Raw genomic sequence first — 27,130 nt, 5'->3', positions numbered from 1 at the left:
TAATGAATTCAATCAGATTCATGACCTCTGAGACTGAGTTTCTTCTGACCTGCACATGTTCCTCTTATCACAACTCCTGACCCTTTTGATGATGCGTAATAGCTGTGCCATGTTTACAATAACGGCCCTTGAAAACGTATTTTCTTCATCCGCACTCTTGTGTACTTGTGTTTAGTCTCTGCTTTTCTCACTGCTGTAAAGTGTTGAAAAAATAATTTAGAAATCCAAGATTCAGAATCTGATCATCTGAACTACACCCACAAAGTCCTGCAGGAAGATTAGCTGACTGGTTTGGTCCACTGCCGTTAGCACACAAACGCATTATCGTGTGATATGGGATCCTGTGATTCTCGGTTCGACATCTTGTGAGATAGCAAGAATCTGGGTGCCGTGCAAGGTAAACAAATACATGCAGTTCTTGAAAAAAAGATTAAGATCTAAAACCAAATTTGAGGATGAAAGCAGCAAGATATTACATCTCTCAGAATTTCTTTAAAGGTCCCATGACATGGTGCTCTTTGGATGCTTTTATATAGACTTTAGTGGTCCCCTAATACTGTATCTGAAGTCTCTTTCCCGAAATTCAGCCTTGGTGCAGAATAACAGCCACTAGAGCCAGTCCCACAATGAGCTTTCCTTAGGATGTGCCATTTCTGTGTCTGTAACTGTTGAGGAGGAGGGGGGGGGGGCAAGGTGGATTGTGGGGGCAAGGTGGAGGGTGGGGGTGTGGCCTTGACCCACTGCCACTTTGCTCGTTTGAAAGCCATGATGTCTCTCTCTCATTTGTGGGCCAAATTCTCTTGGCGGGCAAAGCAGAGAAAGGGGAGGTAAGATTCCAGATCGGCCCATCTGAACTTTAATTTTCTCAAAGGCAGAGCAGGATACTCAGGGCTTTACACCTATCGCCATTTCTAGCCACTGGGGGACCATAGGCAGGCTGGGGGAACACATATTAATGTTAAAAAACCTCATGAAGTGACATTTTCATGCCATGGGACCATGTGAATAATTGAGTGCTTCGTTTTTTCTTTTCCTTTATCTTTTTCCATCATGACCAGCTGTTTGCAGTAGTCCTGGTGGCCTTTTGTCTATCCCGTAATCAGCTTCACTCGGCAGTGTCTGACCCTTAAATTTATGAACCTCCCCCGATGTGGTCTGACAGGTAATTACATCTGCCAGAGAATGAGATACATGTTAGTCCTTCAATCTCAGCAGCACTCAGTTACTTAACCTGATGCTGCTATATGTGTGTGTGTGTGTGTGTGTGTGTGTGTGTGTGTGTGTGTATCCTTGTTTAAAACAGTGCTAATTGGCACTCTGTCCCAACACCTCTCCCAAAGTGTCTTCTGTGTCACCACTTTCTCAGACTGCCAGTCGTTTTAAACTCATCCCCTCAGCAGTTGTCGCCAAGAACATTATCGGACCCCCAAAGACAATTTTCCCGAAGGCTTATTCACTCGTCTCCTCTCGCACTTTATCTAACGGCCTTCTCACAGGAAGGTGGATGCAAACAGAGCTTCCAACCTGACTCCTAATGCCAGGTACAGAAGTAAAGCATCCAAAGACCGAAAAATATCTCATGGCACACCTGTACGTCTTTGACGGGTACATCAGATGAGAAAGTAGACACCTGTGTGCTCGCTAAAATTAGGCAAAACACCCAATGAAAGGTCATTGACGCCAGTAAAAAAATCATACATAATTTGCCTTTAAGTGACAGTATGGGAGTCTACTTTTTTGAGTCGTTAATTTTTGATGTGTAAGGTTTGTTGGTCTGGGGGAGATTGGCTACAGTTTGAAAGGCTTTCTTTTCTTTTATAATACAGAGACAACCTTGATTAAGAAGGCTTGCTTTAGTCTGAATAGATGTGTGTTTTAATCGCAGATCCTGGACCTGTTTGCGTCTCTTTAATGAGGCCTTCTCCAGCTGGAAGGCGGGGCTCGGTGGGGCTGCTTTGATCCGTGGCCCATGGACACAGGTTTACACTGCTAATACGCTACGCTAATGGAGCCACGGGGCAAAAAAACACACACACAAACACGTGTCTAAACACATGCAGCACGCACACCAAACACAAATGTAAATTTCTGAAATATACATACAGTATAAACGCACGGCCAACCTTTGACAAGGGCACAGTCGCATAAGCCAGTGTCTTGTTGTCATGCAGCCCATTGTGTCAGACCCTTTCATCTGTTCGTGCCGGTTTGGGTCGGCTGAGTTTTAGGCTGTGCCAAATAGGGCTCAGTGAGAAAGGTCCAAAGCTCAGCGCTGACACACAGCCCAACTCTAGAGACTAATGGCTTGTAGCTCCCAACATATGTTGCTTTGTGTAATTGCTTTAATTGCTGTCATTGTACGTAATAGTTGGTCTTTTTCATCTTCCCTGGTGGTGTAGGCATTCTGCTAATTATATCTGTCAGCCCTGCAGCCAAAACGAGCGTTTCACAGCAATTTCAGAGCAGTGGGAACTTTATCTTTACACTACTGGTATGAATCATTAGAGTTTAGGTCATTTAGATACTCCCCATTGTTGATCTGTTTAATGGAAATGGAAAGTTTGCACCTTGACCTGATTTTTCTCTTGATTTATTTTGCTTTGGTTTTCAATTCAAATTCATCCAAGGTTGAAATTACTATAATCTGAATTTTTTTTTCACTCCAGGTACGACACCATCACCAACCAGTGGGAGACGGTTTCTCCTCTTCCTAAGCCGGTCCATTCTGCGGCAGCCACGGTGTGCGGGGGGAAGGTCTTCGTGTTCGGAGGTGTGAACGAGGCCGGGCGCTCGGCGGGGGTCCTCCAGTCCTATGTACCGCAGAGCGACACCTGGAGCTTCATCGAATCACCCATGATAGGTAAGACAGGTGACAACACCCACAGTCTTTGTCATCAAAATGTGGTTTTACACGCACATTCTTTCACGCACAAGCTTCGACACAGCGTAGAGATGCCGTGTCCTCGGGGTACGTGTTGCCATCACCTTTTGTACAATGACAGCACTGTTGTTTCCTTTTTAAACCAGTGTTTACCAGGTTGATACTCCCAAATGTGTGGTTTCTCTTTCCTCATTATGCCTTTGCATTTCCCATTTGAAAGAGATGAACCAGCTTAATAAAACCATGCATATTAATATTCACGCTTTTTATCAGTAATGTAACACCAAACTGCAAAAGGCACATATTGCAACATTACTGTACCCATTAATATGCATGCGTTTCTTGAATATAATCTTATGTCCTTTGTGGTCATTGACACAGTGCGATCTCATTAGAGAGCCTTTGGGCCTCCATTATGGTTGCCAGGTTGCCTAGCAACAGTGTTCTCACAACTCTACCCTCTTGAATGCCTTCCATATCATGTGCTTGACTAAGCTCCTGACTGCCATTTGATGGTAACATATTGTCATACAGTAGATGACTTTATGAGGCTGAATCTGTTGTGGGTGCTTCATGTTCCCTTCATGTTGCACTTCGTACCCTTCAATGTACCTGGACATCCCATGTTGACACGTTGGTCAATTTTTTATGAAGGAGTTTTATATCAATATCTCCTGTGTGCTCAGGTGAAGATGAAAGCCAACTTCTTGATTTGGATGTTCAATAGTTCCTCTCAGACATAAAACAACCTATCATTTTAAAATGTAAGAGAAAAAAAAATGTGATTTTAGTCTTCAGGATTAGAGTTTATTTCAGTGAAAATGTTGACCCACACCCATGGTAACAGAAAATTCAGTGGTCAGTGTGACCTTTTCCATCTATCATTATAACGAGAAGACCATAGCTGAAATGATGGGTGGCTTCTGACATGTTATTGGCCAAAACTCTTTAGTTATTCACTGCACAAACCTGCAGTCACATTCCAGTCAGAGCCACCTGGGACCTGTGAAGGACACAGCACCAGAAGAAACACTTTAACCAAGTGTCATAACTTAAAGGTGGCAGGAAAAACCAGTGTACAACTCTGCGTAATTTAAAAACAGCTGTGGACAGCTGTGTTCCCAGTGCAAAGATAAACAATCCACAGGCAGGTTTTTTTTCACAAAGATATATCCTTGAAAGGGCCGCACATTGATGATTGTTGATAGTCTGACTCTGTCCAAAGGTAATAAAATCCACCTACCAGCCACTGTAAAGCATACTAACTAACATGTTATATCTTGTTTGTTTAATCCGTACAAAAAACGGAGAAATGTACGGCAATTTGCTTTTTTCACAGGGGGGGGTATGTTCCCAGACTACAGGCATCCAGTGGAGACTCCAGGAAGTTGCTGGTCGCAGCCAAGAAATAGTCCAGCAAATGGCCAGCATAATGGAATATTGTCATTTTTACACTTTGGTTTTTCTACTGATTAAACAAAGAAATATAACATAAGAAATACTGAGCTTTAGAGGTGCTGGTCGCCGAACAGTATTTTGTAACCTTTGGACAGAGCCGGGCTAACTGTTTCCCTGTTTCCAGTCCTAATGCTAAGCTAAGCTACTGCTGCTGGCAGTAGCTATATATTTACCGGGTAGTTATGAGAGTGGTACCCATCTCCTTAACTATCTCTCCGACATTTTTAGAAATACGCGTATTCACTTTCTCGCGAACTATTCCTTCTAAAGCTGCAGCAGTATTTTATATTTTCAAAGCAAAAAAAAGTCTATGTTTATGTTCATTTTAATAAATAAATAAATTTTCCATACAAATAAAAATTCTATATTTCATGCTGGATTATCGCATTTAAGATGCTGGCAAATTTGGGATTCTCAGGGCAAAGAGCTGTCCAAATGCTGCCTTAAAAAAATTTAATTAATATCTCAAATGGTGGCATACTGTTGCTGCAGGCAACACCCGGAGCAGCGGGACATCAGAGAGAAACACAGGGTCAAAAATGTATTTGAATTCAAATGTTTCCTGACAAGACGTTGTTCTTGTGTCATTAAAGCACCGGTGCGGAGGCACTTCCCTTAGCACTGATGCCCAGATACTATATTTATTAGTGCCTTTTCAGAGCGAGACTACTGTGAGCGAAATTATGATTATGTAACGTGAGTGTTTGGGGCTGAGTGGTATTAAAGGGCTGGGAGAGCAGCTGGCAGAGGAGGAATGAGAGAAAAGGCTGGTGAGAAACACACATGCACACACACAGAGATGCAGACACACACACAGCCTCTCCTTACCTCATATCAACTATACATCCCCCGGGGGCACAGGTACATAGCGCATGAATTATGTAACGGGCCAGGAGGTTACTCCGTGTGTATGTGTGTGTGTGTGTGTGTGTGTGTGTGTGTGTGTGTGTGTGTGTATGTGTGTAGGACAGATGCTGACAGACAGACCATCATCTGTCAGGGTGTAGATGAGCCTGCGTCTGACAGCCAACGAGCCGGGAGATAATGGACAGGTTTAGTGCTTCCTGTGAAATTGGGCTGGCGTTGATTTTAGTGAGCCGGTGGGGAGCGCTTCTCGATCAACCCTCTGCCTCCCTCCATCGCTTTCCCTCTCTAATCTCTCTTTTCATCTCTCTCTCTCTCTCATCCCCTTCTCTCTCTCTCACTGTCTCCCCCCTCCGTCTCTCACCATCTCCCAGCACTGTCTTATCGACTGACACAAATACAGCTGTGCGCGTTTTCTGGGACTGTGTGAGTGTGCGTGTGTTTTTTCCCTCTGCTTGGACCATCTCCTGCATGAACTGCAAATGGGTTTCACAAACACTTATCAGGACTGACTTCCTATCTCTTGCAGAGTGAAAAATAATATTCCTTGTGCCAAAAATAGTCCCTTCAACATTTCTATTGAGATGTCCCCGCAGCTTCAACTACATCCTCATTTGTCTTCAGTATGTCTGTCTGCTGAGCAGTATATTTACTGAAACATGGGAGCATAATTGAGCCTCCTCACATTCAGTAAACTATTTATGAGGCCTTGTTGCTTTTCTTTAAAAGGTCAGTTCACCCAAATAAACATAATGCCGAGGTTTTGAGACTCTGAAATTTCTGCCACCACAGTGGAGGTGAAAAATGCATTGAAAAATGAGATTTCTAGATATATATATGAATCCATATGCCTCTGGGATTCAGCCTTACTTTTCATAGCATGGCAGTGTGGTATGAGGCCATTTTCTCATATTTTTCAAATATGTAGGCTACTTTTAAATACAAGATACATCTCCCACATTATTAATTTCTTCATTTAAAAACTAATTCAAAGAGAAAGTCTTCTAATCGTCATCTTACCGAACATAGCAGATGTCAATCTTTAATAAGAAATAGCGTCCCTGATAGAGGACTAATGGACCTTATTTTCTTATTTGGTGACAGAACCTGTTTGTTTTGTTTTTTTGGCCACGCCAGCTGCATGGCTCAAGAGAAAGAAATGGTGGTTTGTCGGTCCACCACATATCTCAAAAACTATTTGATGGACTGCCATAACATCCTTGTTCCCCTCAGGATCCTTTAAAATAACCCTTACTTTCTATCTATCTTCTAGCCATCAGGACACAATTTCAATGTGTTCAATACTAAGTTTATGACCAAATAACCTGCAAAAATAATAACAGTCCTATCAACCTCTCCAACCTCTAGTTCAAAACACAGCCATGCCTAGGTGCAGTCTCACAGATCATTTTTTCAAATGTCATAACTGATATGAGCCCTTCTTGGGCTTTTATCCTCTGCCTATTTCTATGAACAAATTTTGACTAAAGAAATAGGACCCGGCAAAAACAGCGTGTTCTATGGAGTAATTGGGGCACTGCTTCTGTAATAGTGAACAATGAATATGGAGATGTTGGTGATTATTCTTTTTATTTAAATCTATTCATCTCCATTATATCATGGTGGACACAGATATTAAAGAAAAAAATATATATAATATAAAATATTTCTCTAACATTCAATATTCCTGACTTACTAAGCAACAGTCAAATTATAGGTGTAATGTAACACTCAAAAACTGTATCTGCTTCATCAGGACTGTGGGGGCATGGTTTGATCAGATTTGATTCACAGTAACTAACAACTCAGCAACTAAATTAAAATGTTGCTAAATTGGTGATGCCATGGAAGTGCATTATTACATCACTTTTTTTTTGTTTTTAAATGAAGCCCTGCCCACTTCAAACCGGTGAAAGGATCACAGAGAAAAACAAATATATACAGAAATATCTCATGTGAAATGACCAACCTGCATTTGCCAGAAAGGTGTGTTCATGAACACCCCATCACTCAAAGTAAGAAGCTAATTAAGAAAAAGTGTCAGGGCCTTTAAAAACTATCTGCATGGTTAGAAACCCTTAGAGGTTCTTGGGAAAACTTTTTCATAATTTGGGTAAGGTGAGCCTTTGAAAACACATTTAAAAAGTCCCTTGCTATCACACATCCACATGGAAACACACGCCATACGTGTACGGCGTGCACCCCCTGTTGGCAGACAGGTCTCCATTGACTGGTCGACTCCAGGGACCCAACGGGAAATTGACGGCAGAACAACTACTCGCTCAAATAACGTATCACATCGGTTGAGACCGCCATCATGGAGATGGAGGATGATGAGGGGAAGGTGACGGAGCGAGAGAGGTGGAGAACATGGAGTGTTTCCATAGACACCTAATTGGACATGCCCCCCCCTCCTCACTCACACGTTCTACTTTAATGGTCATTAAAGTACATCATCCTCTTTCAGTCCCTCTGCTGTTTTTGTCCCGTCATTTCAAAGGCTGCTCTTATTCTCCTCACACCACATAAAAGGACATTGTGTAGAAAAGGAAAAAAGTTGTTTTGCTGCTCCAATTACCTTGTTGTAATCTTATCTAAGTTCTGGCAGCAAGTACTGAAGCTTCTTTGTCCTATTTTCTCCTTTTCCCTCGTGCTCTCTGGTGGGAAGCTGGAGACGATACCCAGCACCTCATCCTCCAGGAGAATGTCTTGTGTATTCCTTGTTTATTGTTCCTCCTCCGCCTGTGACTGACCGCACATTTCCATGCCGCTGTAACGCCGCGGCTTTGGGATGACAACTACTGTTTGGGAGTCTTTATCAGAGAGAACTGTCTTATCTAGATCTGTACAGTATTGGTATAATTTAGTTGTGTGTGTGTGTGTGTGTGTGTGTTCGCTGCGGTAGTGTTCCGGTTTTAAAGAATCAGATATCTGCCGTGTAGATGTAGGAATCAGATAGGAAAGGATGTGAGGGAACAACAAGGTGTGTGTTTAGACAGCAGCCAAAAATGTCCTCATAGCTGTGGGTGTGTGTGTGTGTGTGTGTGTGTGTGTGTGTGTGTGTCTTCACTTGTTTGCTGTCCTTGACCCCAGCCTGAGGGGTCCCAGATGCGGTGACTAAGCTGTTTTATCAGAGTGTGAGAGGCTGCGTCAGCCCGTGTTGGCCCACAGGCACAGCTGTACTTCTATCACCTCTACCTTGTTTTGCTGTCTTTTTTTTACCTCTCCCTTTCCTTTATTCATGTTTTATGTAGAATGTGGTCACTTGTGGATTGTTGGCTGCGTTTCCTAACCTTAGAGTTGTGAAATCAGACAAAGTCCATTGTGAGTCTCCAAAAATAGCAAGGTTTATCCCGGAATTTGAATGTTTTCAGCAATTACGTGCAATCTTTTTCTACATCGAAGGCCAGGGGATAAGAGCAGAAGCAAAGTGGCGGCGAGATGTTGATCCTCCCCAGCAGTCCTTTCGAGGCTTGCCAAATGAGAACAAGTTATACCCACCTGGTACTTTTCCAAGCACTCAAACCCACTGCTTACTGTGGGTCCACGGGAGAGCAGCAAGGAGCAATGGTGAGAGTTTCTGTGGGGAAAAAGAGAGAGAGGTTTTTCCTTTGAGAGCATATTGTTATTATTCTGCCTCAGGCGCCGAACAGAGAGAAATGAGTGTTCTGTGTTTATGGGACCTAACACAAAACATCATGTACACATGCCACACACACACACACACACACACACACACACATACTCACACACACCCTCGTAAAAAGACTGGCAGCAGCATATCAATGAGATGAGGCAGGTAAAAGAAGAAAATAAACACGTCAGGCAGAACGTGAGGAGGACCAATCAGTAGCAACTTGTTTCTCAAGGGCTGAAATTGAAGCTGACGCCTCAGATGGTTGCAGAGGAATTTTTTTATTGGATTTCAGTGTGTGTAAATGTATGAACTGTGGTCTTATAACACATGAAACAACTGCATGGAGTCAATTTAAAGGCTAAAGTTAAGTGGTTTTTTTTTTAGCCATGATAGCAGCATGGATGGCAGTGTCTCTCTGTCAGTCAATCCACTACTTTGGTCTAGACTGAAATATAATGGCATATTATGACATTATGTACATACATGCATGGTCCCCAGAGGATGACACAACTGTACTTTGTGTTTAGTGCTAATTGTGAATTGTGAATGAATGCTGATTCAGCAGCATTCACAATATTGTTATCATATTCTTCCGTACAACTTTCGGCTGCTTACTGCCTCTGCATACTTTCAGCTACAAAAATCATTCAAATATCAAAATGTTCACCTCTTTAAGGACAGTTGTGCTCGTATTCAACTTTTTTCTACCATTTATACTTTTTAAAATATTACATTTTTTATTTTTTTTTGCTCTGATTTTGTACTACTTTTTTCAACATACCATACTATGACTTTTTTGACATACTATACTATGGGCCCTATCTTGCACCCAGCACAATTGACTTTGTACACCGACATGTATCATTCCTATTTTGAACCTGACGCACAGCGGGCTTTTCCCTCCACAGGCTCACGTCGGTAAATTAGGGAATGAACTTGTATTCCCGAGGGCAGTTCACCAAAAAGAGGAGGCGTGTTCCGGTGCAAACGTTCCCTAGTGCTATTTTGCAGTTTCAGAAAACAATTCCGCCACAGACCAGGAAAAACCTAGTCTAAAGTCAGTGGAGCGTTATTCAGATGCTATTTTAAGGGCGCATGCTTGGCCGTAATGCAGCAGTTCCCATTTTTGCAAACCATACATAAATACAAGGAAAAATATGACCATGAATCATGGATGTGTTGATGACATAAATAAGGAAATATTAGAGGACTTAAGGAGATGTGATGTTGAACTGCATGTGCCGATGCCACTTAACCCAAATGCCCCAGCAGCAGCACGGGAGAGGAGAGACAGAAGAGCTGCATCGTCTATAGTGAGGTAATCTCGGTCTAATGTTAGACTACATTGCAAAAATATCACCATGCATTCATAACCTCGTGATTCAGTGAGAGTGAGCCCAAACCATCGGAAAGTATGTTTTTGTGACATTTCTTTATTTACATTTTGTCAAATAGAAAAATCAATAGCAAACGTCAGTCTCCTCGGCTGTGAACTGCTCCTGGCGCACGCCCATGGATGTATTAAGAGCGTGCGCCTAGCATACTCTGATTGATTGGTTTATCGCACGTTACGCCCAAACCACACCTATGAGTAATGTAGCTACTTCAGGCCAACCCATTTTAGATTTGCGTCGGGCGCAAGAGTCATTTATCCCGCCCGAGATCTGCCCACAAAGCTACTTGCATTTGATACTTGCATTTCAGATCGTTAAAATTGGGCCCTTTGACTTTTCTATCATTTTTTACAACATACTATACTGTGACTTTTTTATGACTTTTGTCGACATACTATACTACGACTTTTTTATGCCTTTTTTCGACATACTATACTATGCCTTTTTTATGACCTATTTTTACATACTATACTATGCCTTTTTTATGACCTATTTTGACATACTATACCTTTTTTATGACCTATTTCGACATACTATTCTATGCCTTTTTATGACTTTTTTCGACATACTATACTATGACCTTTTTTATGACTTTTTTCGACATACTATACTATGCCTTTTTTATGACTTTTTCGACATACTATACTATGCCTTTTTTATGACTTTTTTCGACATACTATACTATGACTTTTTTCGACATACTATACTATTACTTTTTCATGACTTTCTTCGACATACTATACTACGACTTTTGTATGACTTTTTTTGACGTACTATGACTTTTTTCGACATACTATACTATGACTTTTTTGACTTTTTTGGACATACTATACTATGACTTTTTTGACTTTTTTCGACATACTCTACTATTACTTTTTTATGACTTTTTTCGACATATTATACTATGACTTTTTTCGACATACTATACTATGACTTTTTTGGCTTTTTTCGACATACTATACTATGACTTTTTTCGACATACTATACTATGACTTTTTTGGCTTTTTTCGACATACTATACTATGACCTTTTTATGACTTTTTTTGACATACTATACTCTGACCTTTTTATGACTTTTTTTGACATACTATACTATGACTTTTTCATGACTTTTTTCGACATACTATACTATGACTTTTTTCGACATACTATACGATGACTTTTTGGACTTTTTTCGACATACTGTACTATTACTTTTTTATGACTTTTTTCGACATACTATGCAATTACTTTTTTGGCTTTTTTCGACATACTATACTATGACTTTTGTATGACTTTTTTCGACATACTATACTATGACTTTTTTATGACCTATTTTGACATACTATTCTATGCCTTTTTTATGACCTATTTCGACATACTATTCTATGCCTTTTTATGACTTTTTTCGACATACTATACTATGACCTTTTTATGACTTTTTCGACATACTATTCTATGCCTTTTTTATTTATTTTTTAAACTTACTATACTATGACTTTTTTGACATACTATACTATGCCTTTTTATTACTTTTTTTGACATACTATATTATGACTTTTTAATGACTTTTTTTGACATACTATACTATGACTTTTTTCGACATACTATACTATGACTCTTTTGACTTTTTTCGATACACTATACTATGAATTTTTTGACTTTTTTCGACATTCTATACTATGACTTTTTTTGACATACTATACTATGACTTTTTTTGACTTACTATACTATGCCTTTTTTATTTATTTTTTATACGTACTATACTATGCCTTTTTTATGACTTTTTTCGACATACTATTCTATGCCTTTTTTATTTATTTTTTATACGTACTATACTATGACTTTTTTTTGACATACTATACTATGCCTTTTTTATGACTTTTTTCGACATGCTATACTATGACTTTTTTCGACTTTTTGACATACTATACTATGACTTTTTTTGACATACTATACTATGCCTTTTTTTACTTTTTTCGACATACTATACTATGACTTTTTAATTACTTTTTTGACATACTATACTATGACTTTTTTTCGACATACTATACTATGCCTTTTTTATGACTTTTTTCGACATGCTATACTATGACTTTTTTGGCTTTTTTCGACATACTATACTATGCCTTTTTTACTTTTTTCGACATACTATACTATGACTTTTTAATGACTTTTTTGACATACTATACTATGACTTTTTTCGACATACTATACTATGACTCTTTTGACTTTTTTCGATATACTATGAATTTTTTGACTTTTTTCGACATACTATACTATGACTTTTTTATTACTTTTTTCGACATTCTATACTATGCCTTTTTCGACCTACTATAATATGACTTTTTTCAACATACTATACTATGACTTTTTTTGACATACTATACTATGACTTTTCGACATACTACACTATGCCTTTTTTTTTTACTTTTTCGAAATATTATACTATGCCATTTTTATGACTTTTTTTACATACTATACTATGACTTTTTTCGACATACTATACTATGACTCTTTTGACTTTTTTCGATGTACTATACTATGACTTTTTTTGACATACTATACTATGCCTTTTTTATGACTTTTTTCGCCATACTATGCCATTTTTGACTTTTTTTGACATACTATACTATGACTTTTTTCGACATACTATACTATGCCTTTTTATTACTTTTTTCGACATACTATGACTTTTTAATGACTTTTTTTGACATACTATACTATGACTTTTTTCGACATACTATACTATGACCTTTTTGACTTTTTTCGATATACTATACTATGAATTTTTTGACTTTTTTCGACATACTATACTGACTTTTTTATGACTTTTTTCGACATTCTATACTATGCCTTTTTTCGACCTACTATAATATGACTTTTTTCAACATACTATACTATAACTTTTTTTGACATACTATACTATGACTTTTTTTGACTTACTATACTATGCCTTTTTTATGACTTTTTTCGACATACTATTCTATGCCTTTTTTATTTATTTTTTATATGTACTATACTATGACTTTTTTTGACATACTATATTATGCCTTTTTTATGACTTTTTTTCGCCATACTATGCCATTTTTGACTTTGTTTGACATACTATACTATGCCTTTTTATTACTTTTTTCGACATACTATGACTTTTTTCGACATACTATACTATGACTCTTTTGACTTTTTTCGATATACTATACTATGAATTTTTTGACTTTTTTCGACATACTATACTATGACTTTTTTATTACTTTTTTCGAAACATTCTATACTATGCCTTTTTCGACCTACTATAATATGACTTTTTTTGACATACTATACTATGACTTTTCGACATACTACACTATGCCTTTTTTTTTTACTTTTTTTCGAAATACTATACTATGCCATTTTTATTACTTTTTTGACATACTATACTATGACTTTTTAAGACTTTTTTCGACATACTATATTATGACTTTTTTATGACTTTTTTCGACATACTATACTATGCCTTTTTCATGACTTTTTTTCTTCATACTTATACTATGACTTTTTTGCCATACTGACTACTATGACATACTATGGCATGATTTTCTTTATCACTTTTTTCAACATACTATACTATGACTTTTTTTAATCAGTTTTTCAACATTGAATACTATGACTTTTTTCACCATATTATACTATTACTTTTTTATAAATATTTTCAACATACTATGACTATACTATGCGAGAACATCATCTTAAAACTTTCTCTTTAACTTGCTCTTACAGCCACAATTTTTACTTCTCATACACCAATTATATGTCAAATTCTAGATATACATTTGGTTCTGTGAGCCTTCAAATGACAAGAGCCACAAGCATTTCTTTATTGACAGCCCTTGTTAAACATCCTTGACATTTCTGGACAAAAGCACAGTACCACTTTTTCAAATCACTAATATGCCCACATTTTTTAACTTTATCCACACAAATTATATATCAATACATTTGCAAGTGCTTTCTGGTGCCCAGGGTGAGGTCATTATATTGATACCACATATCGTTTAGGCTCCTTCGATGGGAAGTTTACCAGGGCTCTTTCAGTTAATCTCAGTAGCAAGCAGTTTATAAACAAACAGGTGTGATAATTTAACATCAAAGCCAGGGCAAGGCTTGCTCTAGACCATGACACCGCACTTTTCCCCAGACAAAAAGAAATTACAGTTACAGACAAAAATATTCTCAGTACTTCAGCTTCTTCTTATGCAATTATACCAGCAATCCAGTTTAGCTTTAGCAATTTAGCTTTTCAGCATTCGCAAGCATTTTCTGCAGGAAATACATTTTCTAGTTAGCAAATGTTAGCATGCTAACACAGTAAAGTAAGATGGCGAACATAGTAACATGGAACCTTACACATGCTTAAAGGGGACATATAATAAAAAATTCACTTTGCTAATCTGAAGTGCTTCCCACAAACTATGATATAAGACAACCCAGTCAGTTTTTTGTTGGCTGCCTAGATAACCATGGGATTTAACCACCCCCCATCTGAGTGTCCAACCACGGCTTGAAAGCTACCTTTGCAAAGTTGTGTTATATTTTTCTAGCAAGCCAATCAGAGCAGACTGGGTTTTTCGGGAGGGGGAGCTTAAAGAGACAAGCACTAAAACAGAGTGTTTTAGACAGAGGGTGAATACAGGTATATTCAGACAGACAGTATGAGAAAAAGAATGTGTTTGAACATTAAAGCATGTTAAAATGTTCTAGTAGAAACCCAAAATACAAGTATGAACCTGAAAATGAGCATGATATGTCTCCTTTAACATCAGCATGTTAGCATTGTCATTGTGAGCATTTCATACGCCATTTCCCCACAAATAAACGGATATTTACATAGGAATGTGCAGTGAGACCTGGCATTTACATTGTTTTGATAAGGAGAAGATTAAATATAAGGTGAGGGATGTAACTAGACTAAAACATTGTTTTGTTTTTTACCAGTTTTCACTGTTATTTTTGCTGTAAACACAAATCAAATGCACATTTCTAAACTTAATTTAAAATGATTTATGGGTGATGAATTTTATTCTTTTTATTTACATTCCAGTGTCTGTTAATGATCTTTTAATTTGATCCTGAATTGTGAAGCACTTTGTGGTCTGTTTCAATACAAGCTCTGTAAATAAATCATTGATCATCCTTCTGACATTTAATAATCATGATTGAGCTATTACTGTGGTGAAGGAACATGTGATGAATTAGTGGTATGGGCTTTACAAATAGCCGCAGCCGTGCGTAATGACAGCTGTTCCGCCGCTTTTGGAGAATCTTGTCGATGAGACACAATCGGTGAAATTGCACTTCTTCTTTGCCGTTCTTCTTATCGGCAGGTCTTATGAGTGGTGGAGCGGGCCCAAGTATCAATATGCACCTGGATGTTTAAGATTGTTTCTAAATCAATTCATGGCAAGCAGTGGGAGTGGAAATGAGGCTCATGCATGTGCGTCCAGTTCCACAATGTTTGAGATTGATGAACCAGAACCGTGTGTATGTGCAGCTTTTGAAATGAATGAATATGCATATTTCTGTTTTAGTCGTGAATACACAGTTTTATGCATCTGGCCCCAAGTCTTGTTGTTACAGTACATTATGAGTTGAGTGTAGTAGCTGAACAGCTAATGCAGTGCAGCTCATTCAGAGTGTCAGCCTGAGGAGCAGCAGAAGCACCTCTTGCCTCCAGAGATGACCTGTTAATTAAACATGTCGGACTGCTCTCAGCAGCAGGGGGAGAAGGCGGAGAAGAAGGGAGGTGGTTTTACTACACGAGGGGAGCTTTTACGGTCGCCATTATTAAGGCGTCAGACAACCCTCTTCCTGTTGCCCGTCTCCAATGAGGGATGTCTGTCAATTGTGGCAGAAAACAGCGAGGACGGCGGCTCACGACCAAGTGTCTGTGCATTATTCATGCTGCTTGTAAATTGGTTAGCTGCAGTCTGCTCGAGAGAAATTGCTCTGAGTTTGAAATACACTTCCTATCCCACACAGCAGGGCTGCTACTCACAAGCTGCAGGTTTCCAATGGCATTGTTCCACACAAACCACGGTTTCATTTTGTTTCCCATCTATAATTCTACAGTGGTGCTGCTTCAATGCCTGTGTTTTCCTCCTGTGCTATATACTGTATCAGATTGAATTATACATTATGCACAGTATGCAGTTTACCACCTGTTCACTCATGTATTCCCAATACATGTGCACAGTGATTTTTTTTTTTTCTTTGTGAATCTATGGATGTGCCAGAGGGCGTAATGCAATTGTGAATTATTGGGACTTAGGTAACTCTTTTATATTGCTGCCAAGCCCAAACATATTTTGGAGCAGAACCCAATAAAGCCACTGTGATTTATGAACTCCGCTTTTTCACTGGTTTGCCATCCATTCTCCGTTGTGTTTTTTCATTTTCTCCAAAGCAATCTTGAGAATGGCACATCTGTAAAGTGATAAGGAGAATGGTGATGATGATTTTTGCATGCAGCCTAGTGATCAAAAGCGGTGGGGGGGAGAGAAAAGAAAAGCCATTATACAGAATGGAAATTTCTGCTGTATGTGAGAATGACATTAAACAATAGCTCTCTGTTTTCTTTGACAAAAATCTCTCCCTTTCTTCCCTCTCTCTCCCTCTCTCCTTCTCTTCCTCCCACATCTTTAGATAACAAATACGCCCCTGCAGTGAGTCTAAACGGTTTTATATTCATCCTGGGAGGAGCCTACGCTCGAGCCACCACTATATATGACCCAGACAAAGGCAACATCAAGGCTGGTCCCAACATGAATCACTCTCGGCAGTTCTGCAGGTAGGAGTTTATTAATGTAGCAGTGCCATACGTAAGTTAAATCCCCAGCGTGGAATTGTAAAGATTTTCTGTCTGATTTATTTCAAGCATCAAAAACACTCTGACATTATTACACAGCCTCAAGAAATTTTTACCCTTTTAGCTTATTTGTAATGTGTTAGTTTTTGCGTCATGACGGTAAAACGCTGCACAGGGAAAATATTTGCATTCAGGCCAGTTAATTAAAACGAATGTCGTGGGCTGACAGTGTTTTCAACACGCTGCAATTAGGTTGTGAAAATTCTCCCTTGGTTGAAAAATAGCTCTCTAATTCATAGGCTTGATTCGTAAAATTGCTTGATCAGTAACGCCACCGTCTGTCACGCTGAGAGAAACGAGACACATCCGTTGGAATAGCAGAGACTCAGCTTGATTTAATCAACTTTCTTTCACAGCACTGAATCGCTCTATTTTATCCTGAGTTAAAACTGTGTGAGATAATTTGTAATTTATTTGCACATGTGAGTGTAATGTTTGTGAAACAAGAAATAGCAGTCCACACCTGTAACTTTTATACCACTTGTGGATACATCCTAGCTGATAAAAGGAAATAAATGAAAATTAACAACAGCAGGATCACATCCTAATAGCCCAGTCAACTCGAGCCACTGAGGTGTGCAGTCTGCTGGATAATGAACCCATGCTTTTCCTACGCCCGAGCCCTTTTTTCTTCTTTTTTTGTTGTTGCAGAAGCTGAGAATAAAAGAAGCATGCACAAAGTCCATTTGGAGAAGCAATTACAGGCAGTGATCTTATGTGCAGAATGTATAACATAAATCATGTTGTCAGAGTTATTGATAAGCTGCACCAGCACGCGCCAGGCAGCTGTTCTGCTACATTTAACTAAGTCTGACACGAGAGGAGGAAGGAGGGAGCAACAACAAACACACAGGGTTGCCAAAAGAGAAATGCACAGATACTCAGACACAGCACTATCTTCAGTGAATGCTCCTGCACAGAAGATGAAGTCTAGCAGGTCATCGTGCAGGAGAGCTGATATTCTCCCCTCGCTGTGTCCGGCCCTCTGCAGGCCTACACCTCCCCTCTGTTTATCAGGAAGAGCAGCTCCAGGCTTTTTCCCCTGCGCTCTCTCCATTTTCAGATCAGCTGTGCTTTCTCTCTAAGTAGATTTAGGCTTTATGTAAAAATCTGTTTCCTTCCCAACAGTGTTGTGAATTTGGGCAATAGGACTGCATGTTGTTCGCTGTGTGTGTGTGTGTGTGTGTGTGTGTGTGTGTGTGTGTGTGTGTGTGTGTGTGTGTGTGTGTGTGTGTGTGTGTGTGTGCGCGCGCGCGCGCGCGCGCGCGTGTGTTTGAGCGCGCACCTTAGGTAAATGCAGATCGTTCCAAACCCCAATAGGAGTACAAAGCCCTAATCAGCTTAGAGCCCAAATTTTAATCCTCTCTGCACACAAACTGCTGTTTCTGTTTCTCATATCAAATGAGCACATTTGTAGAGACATTTGCTTTTTCATTAGTTTTCTCTCTCTCGCCCTCAAGAGGGAATGTAAGGTGTGTGGTTTTCCCCCTACCTTACAAAGTAGCCTCGTTGGGCATGTCGAGAGCATGTGTGCGTGATGTCAGACAATCTCAAGCGCGACAATCAGCATGTTTATGGAGATGTTGTCCTCTAACTGGCTTTGTTTCTCTGATCACGATTGACAATAACTGTGAGTCATAGATATATTACATCAATGGGATTAAAATGACAAAATACAATAATGCTGACCATGAAAAGTATCAGAAACTGAACCTTAAAGGAGTATTTTTGCGAAATATGCATGTTACGAAAAATTAAACTCACTCTCATGCCTGCACAGTAAATACAAGTTAGCTTAGCTTAGCACAAAGACTGTAAACAGGGGCAAAACAGCTAGCCTGGCTTATTCAAATGTTAAAATCCACCTAGCAACACCTCTTATGCTCACTTATTAACCCATGTCTTGTTTTAGTCTGTACAAAAACAATTCACTATCCCTTTGGGGGGTTATGTGCCGGACTATAGCGGCATCTTAAATTGCATCCTCCACTTGCCTCCCTTCCTGCCGTCTTAGTCCCTCCCACTGAGGAAGCACGGGAAAGACACGAGGAAATCATGGCAGGAGAGAGGCAACGAGCAGATGTGTTTAAGACGTTGTTTCCTCTGAAGCATCACGTGAATTCGTCAGCTTTATAGGCGGAGTTAGCAACCCTTTCAGCTGCACGGCTTCCTGGAAGGCTGCTCTCGTGTTTCCTCGCTCATAGCTCCTTAGTGATCCCTCCTCAATTATTGCTCCTCAGGGCAGAAATAAGGGCTGTGAGACGCCCTTCACGGAGGAGGGACATAATCACTTCAGCCGAGGACCTATCAAATAAGGGACATGGGATGTACCCCATTTCTTGTTGCTCAGTCAGACATAGTCGCACACATAACCCCCCACACACACACACACACACACACACACACACACACACACACACACACACACACACACACACACAAAAAGAAAGATTTAAAGAATGAAATGAGATATAATTTGTTTGTGAGTGAGCTAGAGGTGCTAGTAGGCCGATTTTGTTACCATTTGTCAGAGTCAGGCTAGCTGTTTTCCCAGGTTAGAGTTTTTGTGCTAAGCTAAGCTAACTGCCTACTGGCTGTAGCTTCATATATAACGAACAGATATGGGGGTGCCGTCGATCTTCTCATTTAACTCTCCGCATGAAAGCAGATATTACCCAAAATGTCAATCCATTCCCTTTTAAGGATTCTACTCTTTTAAAAGAAAGACCTCTAATCAAAAGCATAATTCTGTGTGTGCCTGTGCAGCGCTGTGATCCTGGACGGGAAGATCTACGCCACAGGAGGCATCGTGAGCAGCGAGGGTCCAGCCCTCGGCAACATGGAGACCTTCGACCCTTGCAGCAACACTTGGACGCTCCTGCAGTCACTGCCCTGCCCGCTCTTCAGACACGGCTGTGTGGTCATCAAGAAGTACATTCAGAGCGGCTGAGGGCGGCTGGGGACCCCATCACACTGGGTCGACGGCAAACACCAGCTGAGCGCCGGTTGTGGGACGATGTGCGACGGCAGCTCAGGGTCGGACGGTGAACAACCTCTGGACTTGACGCGAGCATCCATCCACTCTGTTTCTTGTCCCAGGACCCAAAAAAAAAGAAGAAAAAAGCCCTGTGCAGAATGTACTCATGTTCAACTACTCAGCCATGTCATGGTGACGGTGCCTAACCTCCAGTGCTGTATGTGTCATGGTAGTAGTTCATCCTCTCATCCAACAGGCACAGGGATCCTCTTAGTAAATGACAAACTCCTTGGTTTCAGTTCTGTCTTTTCCAGATCTCTAAACTCACCACCTCCCTATTTCTTTACTATACTCGGACTCAGCGCAGTGAAAGCCATTGCAGGTCCAGCTTCTTAAGAATTATGTTTAACAGGTGTCAGTTTTCCAGTCATGCATTAGAGAGCAGAGTTTCTTTGTGGTGTATGAATGTTTTTCAGTAGTGGCATCTACAGGACAGGATGAAAAGTGAAGGAAAGGAATCCACGGACTGTTTTCGTCTTTATCAGTGCATGGAACGAATTTCTTCTCTCTCTCTGCTGCTGTGTCGGGAAGAGGAATTCCTACCGTGCGTGTGGATTTATGAGGTAATTTTAAAAACAGATTTTGAACTCTGTGTAACCCGGTTACAAGTCTAATGACTTGCTAAACATAGGAAAACCCATAAAATCTGGGTCAGGCAGGGTTTAAAAAGAGAAAATCTCTTTTTTTTTTCTATGTTCTTGTGTAATTCCAGTCTGATTAAGATATCATCTGGAGGGTGAGTGGCCTGTCTCCCCCCCCCCCCCCTTGATTCACACTCTCTTGCGCTCTGGGACGAAGACGGCTACATTTAGAAAGAGAGAGGGAATTCCTCCTTTCACTGACCTCTGATCAGATGTTCAAGTTGGGACAGTTCCTCTGGTAAAAAAAGCACAATAATCACATGTGACCGTTATAGTTATCTGTTAATCCATGTTTTTGTGTCTTTCATCGGTTTCCACCCCCACCTTCTTTTTGTTTTATACAACCTGTTTCATTGCAACCCACAAAGGATTTTGGGTTGGTATTCTGTACATACAGGAAGGAAATATGTATATTTTAAAACCTGAAGGCAATTCTGTATAAATGTTTTTAGAAAAAAAAAAATTATAGGTTCGGATTCAAAATGGTATGTCTGTAAATCTGTACCCAAAAAGGAGAAATTACCAATTGTTATTATTGAAACCTAATACATATACCTGAACATGAACACATTGTCAAGTCTTTTTTTATATACTGTATTAATGAATCAAGGGGATATGTTGAGTATTTATTTGCTCAAAAGCAACTACGACAGCATATTAGGGCCAATGTCGGCTAAAAAAAAAAAAAAAAAATAGAGCCAGGGGAGGATGGTAATATTCCAAGAATTAGGTCGTAACTTTACTAGAAACCAACTTGGATATTCCCTGACATTAAAGTGGTAAATTTACAAGAAAAGAACTCAACAAATACACGAGAACCACAGAACATGGGGGTGAAGTACACAAGTACAATACAAGTACATTTTGGCATATAAAAAATAATGCACTAAGAAAAATCAACACTTGAAATATACAGTTTGCACCTTTTTTTATTCAAGTATATCACAGCAGTTTGAGAAATACAGTAAAGGTTTCATTTCAAATATAACTTACACTAAAGTAACAATTGCGAACAGGTGTGTTAAATACACAAACAAACAGAATTGACAAAGCTATGGAAACTCTTGACTAAATTAAGTGTGAAAGAAATGGGGACGAACAAAGTGAGGATAGAACAAACCCTTTCCCTCTGCATACTGGACTAAGTAGTCTCAACTACCAGACAAAAATTGGTTGTTAGTCCAAACTGGCTACAATTTATAATAAGAAAGGAAGATCACAATGTATGACATTTAACTACCCATATTTTATTTTCATATGCGTTTCTAAATTCATAAAAAATAACTCTTTTGGCAGAAAGTGGAGACAAAGTGAACAACATCTGGTCCTGTTTCTCTTTCTGGGATGTACTAGACACTACTTTTTAAATATCAGTTCCGTCCTTATGTTAGTCTCTTCCAGTATGCCACAAACTGTAACCGCTTTAACACAGAAAACACCAGAACAATGAAATAAATAGAAAAAGTTGAAAGGGCATGTTGTCGCGTGTTGAACCTGAGAGACCTGTAAACCCTTTATTCCCCCATACACGCCAAAAAAACAAAAACAACCTGCTACACAAACGCTACGCAATTCAGCAAAATTGTTAAAACGGACGTGCAACGCTTCCCGATTTGTTAAATTTCAAAAAAACGTACAAAAAGACAATTGACTGAAAATTAGGTGTAAAACATGTTTAATAATAAATAATCTGAATCATGAGATGAAAATCTGCAACAACCCCACTGAATTTGAAATAAAGGCGATGGTTGTGTAAATAGGCAGAAAATGCTCTCCGTAGCTTCTAAGAAGGTGTGGGGGGTGATAACATGACAGAGGAGCAGAACTAGGTACTGTAGAAATTAAGAAGAACCTGAAACGTAAGCATTAAATATACAATCCATGAAATATGCTTAAAATGTATGCAATCATAATCTGGCTCAAATGCAAACATACAGAACAATCAGAGAGATATAAACAACTCTTGGATTACTGTGGCAGCTGTGGTTTCACTGATCTGGTACCTCTGATGGTACTGTAGATGTTGCAACAGTATTTCGGGGGAGAAAAAAAAAAAAAAAAAAAAAAAATATATATATATATATATATATATATATAGCGTTTTTGTACCCAGTAAACAGTTTTTGCGTTAAAATAAATTAAGCTGAGGTAGCGTTGGTTTTTCTCTCTGCAGTAGTCCAAGTGCTAACCTGTTGTTGCCAGTTTGCATATGGTCTTTGCTTTTATCACCTAGAATTTGAGAAAAGGCAGAGGTGAGCTGGGGTCAGAGTTGCACCAAGAGGTTTGAGGATTGGACAAGAGTGAAAGAGGGGACCTTCTCCAGTACAAACTAGCTCAAAATATGGCATCTCCAAAACCATGACAATGCCATGAAAACGTCATAAAGCTTCAGTGAACACCTTTATTTACTGCAGTCAGAAAACTTTACTGTGTCGGCCTCAGATGAGAATCCAGCTTCTCTCGTCTTGTTGAGAAAAACAGATGAAATAAATCCATAAAGTCGATACACTTATTTAAAAAGGAGGAGAGAAAAAAAAAAAAAAGGAAATCATGTAATGCTTTACACACCTTAGTGACGGGCACTGCCTAGAATGGCCTTGTTCATTATGGATTCACAACCCATGCAAAATCTCAACTCAAGCAAAGCATTTGTATAAAAAACAAATAATAATAAACCCGTAAAAAATAATTATCAAATTCACGACATAACAGATAGGTTGTTATGACTGTCTAGTAGAACATTTTCATAGTTGAAACAGAATTCCTGTGAACAGGCACCGTCATGTCAGCACCTTTTTATTAGGGAGTGGGATAACACTTGGCACGGTAAATCGTTTGACTCGCATGATAATCTTTTTGTTTTGCATATGGAAAACTGAAGAAAAGCTGGTGTCGTCAACCTCTTCATACACCTGCTGTCCGCTCAGGTGGAGACTGACCTCCCCAACAGGTCTGGGTTTTAACAGGGCATGAATATATTTTAAAAAATCAAAACATTTCGAGAGCTTGAGACGTATCTGGCCACAACACAGACACAGCCGCAGAGGGTAAGTATTATCTGTATAGAACACCTTTTATCTTTGATTTTTTAAATGTTGTCAATTAGTTTTTTTGGCCCAGGTTGGAGATAACCTAGGTATGTCTATTAAAATTAAATTCATATATATACTGTATATATATATATTTTTGCTTTAAGGTAACTGTGACCTCAGTGGTTAGGGCCCACCCCAACTTGGAGCCTGTTCATTGTCACAAGTAGTAAATAAAAAAATCCTGCTGAATATAACAGCGTTTCATTAGAGGTTTGAAATAAGGCACACACTAGGCAGTGCAAACTCTACACGCATTCAAATTTGTACTGCTTCCAGTTCCTCCGCCGGGGTGTCTTTAGGAAAAATCAACTGGCGGGCACAGCTTGAGTGGGAGGGAAAACATTCAGACTGTGAATGTAATGAGGAGGGGGGAGGGGTTAGCTACCACAAACGATTTAGGACGTGACAATCTGTTAAGACTGTGAACGCCAGAGGTGGTCTGTGAGCGTAGTGGTTGTACAACTGACCTACAGTCACACGCCGCGCCGCTTGTTCACCAGTAACTCGGACACAAACGCTGAGGGGGCTAACAGCTCTCCACATCCGGTGACTGCTGTAATGAAGGAGGACATCATGGGCTCTAGTCCTGTGCTAACCTCATCGAGTTTGTGTTCACGCTAAAACTTCTTTGTAAACCATTGTTCTGGGTGAGTATCCTTGACGGTGGCTCAGATATTGAATAAAAAGCATGGAGCTAAAATGGCAGATAAAATGAGCCGCATAATAGCATGGTAATAACTGGCCTATGACGAAGCATTCAAACGCGAGGGAAAGATGGGCTCAGCAATGTGGTTCAGTGATTCAGAACATTATCTGTCCTCATCTCCTAGCGGCACTCTGCATTCACACTTTTGCTGGTAAGAATCTGGTGTGTGTGTGTGTGTGTGTATTTCTGGGTGTGTGTCTGTAGAAATGCATGCATAACCAAGTGTCAGGGTGTGTGTATGCACGGCCTGCTCCGGAGAGAAGCGGCCAGGTTGCGATATGACATCACCCGATCTGTTGGGTTTTGCTAGTCATCCAAGTTAAGAAATAATCCCAAGAGCAGCGTGGATAAAAGTTAGGATAGCACCCGAGTAGCACCAGGGTTGCCTGTCACCGTTAGTGTGTGTGTGTGTGTGTGTGTGTGTGTGTGTGTGTGTGTAAAAGTGTGTGACTGACACACCTCCAGGAGTTTGGTTGTGTAGAATGGGTCTGGATCTGGCCAGGTTCCTGAGACGATAGCACCATTGAATGTCTCTGTCCTCAACGTCGTCCTCGTTGTGTCCCCTCCCAGCAAGAAAAGGGGGCTGGATTTTTTTTTTTGTGTGTGTGTGTGTGTGTGTGTGTGTGTGTGTGTGTGTGTGTGTGTGTGTGTGTGTGTGTGTGTGTGTGTTTTTGTGTTGAGGGCTGGACTCAGAAGCTCCTTCCCTCTCTCTCTCTCACTCAGTTTGTGTGTCTTTGTGGTCCCAGGCTGTTCAGGATCTACCCGATTAGGTAGTCTCACAGGAATGTATCGAAATGCTGGATTCTCTCCTCCATCTCCTGCAACCGCAAACAGAGACAGACACACAAACACATAGGGCTTAGTCTCAACAAACACTGCAAACTCAAGACATATGTATGTATAAAGCATCTGTGCACCAGGGTTTCAATATTACTTGGAAATTTCCCACAGCAAACAACAGCTTTCACCATGATAAATGATGTAAAATAAGGCAAAGCTGTGCTGGAATGAGACAGGCGATTTTTCTCAGCATGAAAACAGCGGCATTTGACACAGACTAAATCTGAACAGAGCCGGAGGAAGAAAGATGGATGTTAGCCTGCAATAGACCATGATTAATGCCTTGAAGATGGTACACTGTGTGTGTTCTCTCATCTGAATGGCTGAGTCAGTGCGACAGACGCCGCTACCAGATACCAATTTCAACATCTATAACAAAAGTTAAAAAATATTAACTTTACAGTAAAAAGCAATTTCACTCTCCTAAAGAGAACTTTTCCTCTTTCACTGAAAATATTTTTAATCTGCCAACTTGGCAATAATATATCAACTATTATCAGGCAATACTATATGCTTTTTAGCTAAGAAGTACTCAAATATTAAGTGCTGTAATGTCTTGTATGTAAATCACTGGAAGCTCTTTGTGATGCCTTCTAGATTCTTCCTGTAGCCGAGACAAAGAAGGTTGGGGCCCGGGCATAAAGGTTAAGTGGGCTTTCTGAAAAATAAGGACTTTTTTTTGTTATTGTACTCATTATTTCTCCCTTTAAAAAAAAAGAAATAAAAAAAAATCAGCTTAGCTCCTGAATGTTTGGACTGATTGAAAGTCAACCTGAATGCCTTGTTTATGCACACTTTTGTTGGCTGTAAAATGGCATTGAATGCACAAGCTAACTTCTGATCATCAAAGTCCCATGTTAACTGGAACTAAAAGTACATTGTGGCCAGCTGTTCATTTGACAATCTAGATCAAATGAAAACTATACCCAACATATCGTGCAATTCATCCTGAATTGATTTTAAAAAAAGGTCACAGGACTGATGCTATTTGGCACGCGATATTTACTTACCTCCCAACTCCAATTATAACATCAATTAAGCACTTTATCATACCCCCACAACTATCAACACCAGGTCACATGCTGTAAAACCCAGTATGAGAAGTGAAGTTGACGTGAATAAATAAAAAAAATGGAATGAAATGTCACTAATTTAGAAAATTCCCTGAAAGTTTCAGCTTATCAGGTACAGCTCACGTATCTATGCTTTTAACGCCCGTCTGTTGCAGTGGCTCACTGTATACCCACACACTATTGTGCAAATAAGCTCCTTGTTGCCTTGACACCTTGCACCTGTGTGATCTCGAGTCTATCTGCCTTAAGGCCTATCACCTTGTCACCAGCACAGCAGACAATCCAACAAGTCTCCGCAGCACCTACCCTCTGTCTCACTAACAAAGTCTCGCTCTCTAGTATGAGTGGAAGTCGACCAGCATAGCAAGGTTTAATTCCTGTGTCGCTTAATAGGTACAACATGGCAGAATCGTAGATTCAGGAGTTTCATTTCCCAATGAGGCCATCAATACTATGCATTAAAAGAAAAATCCAACATCACATGCGCTACACTGTAGATCAATTTGTGACAAGGGTGTTATAAATTACTTGTGTACCTGCTTTCTTTGACTCGCTCTTATCTACTTCCCCCTCAGTTACTGATTTCCTCTATTTCCCAGATAACATTTTGTACAACCCCTGGGA

General features: G+C 39.8%; 2 protein-coding genes across 8 annotated transcripts in view; one reads left to right on the top strand and one right to left on the bottom strand.

The window, feature by feature from the left end:
• Positions 1-21,361, top strand: part of LOC116041995 (kelch-like protein 29) — a 219,684-nt gene extending 198,323 nt beyond the window's left edge. For all 5 annotated transcript variants that reach the window (XM_031288114.2, XM_031288115.2, XM_031288119.2 and 2 more), the window contains 3 exons: positions 2,667-2,860; positions 16,895-17,039; positions 19,884-21,361. In XM_031288114.2, the coding sequence (XP_031143974.1) occupies positions 2,667-2,860; positions 16,895-17,039; positions 19,884-20,067 (523 nt within the window). In that variant the 3' untranslated portion in view covers positions 20,068-21,361. The remainder of the gene's footprint in view (positions 1-2,666; positions 2,861-16,894; positions 17,040-19,883) is intronic.
• The window catches only part of atad2b (ATPase family AAA domain containing 2B), an 83,751-nt gene continuing 73,458 nt past the window's right edge, over positions 16,838-27,130 (bottom strand). The window contains exons 28-29 of one of the 3 annotated variants that reach the window (XR_004895951.1): positions 25,301-25,411; positions 16,838-16,870 (exon numbers count right to left, since the gene is read on the bottom strand). Coding sequence is in view for 1 of the 3 variants with exons in the window: in XM_031288112.2 (XP_031143972.1) it covers positions 25,370-25,411 (42 nt within the window). In the remaining 2 variants the exon portion in view is untranslated. Of the gene's footprint in view, positions 16,871-22,895; positions 25,187-25,249; positions 25,412-27,130 lie in introns of those variants that run through there. The other 2 variants (XR_004895950.1, XM_031288112.2) reach the window with 2 other exon arrangements.

The sequence above is a fragment of the Sander lucioperca genome, chromosome 19 (assembly GCF_008315115.2).
Source record: "Sander lucioperca isolate FBNREF2018 chromosome 19, SLUC_FBN_1.2, whole genome shotgun sequence".
Classification (NCBI taxonomy): Eukaryota; Metazoa; Chordata; class Actinopteri; order Perciformes; family Percidae; genus Sander; species Sander lucioperca.
Note: the sequence above shows the minus strand (reverse complement) of the source record. Positions and strands in the feature narration are given on the sequence as shown.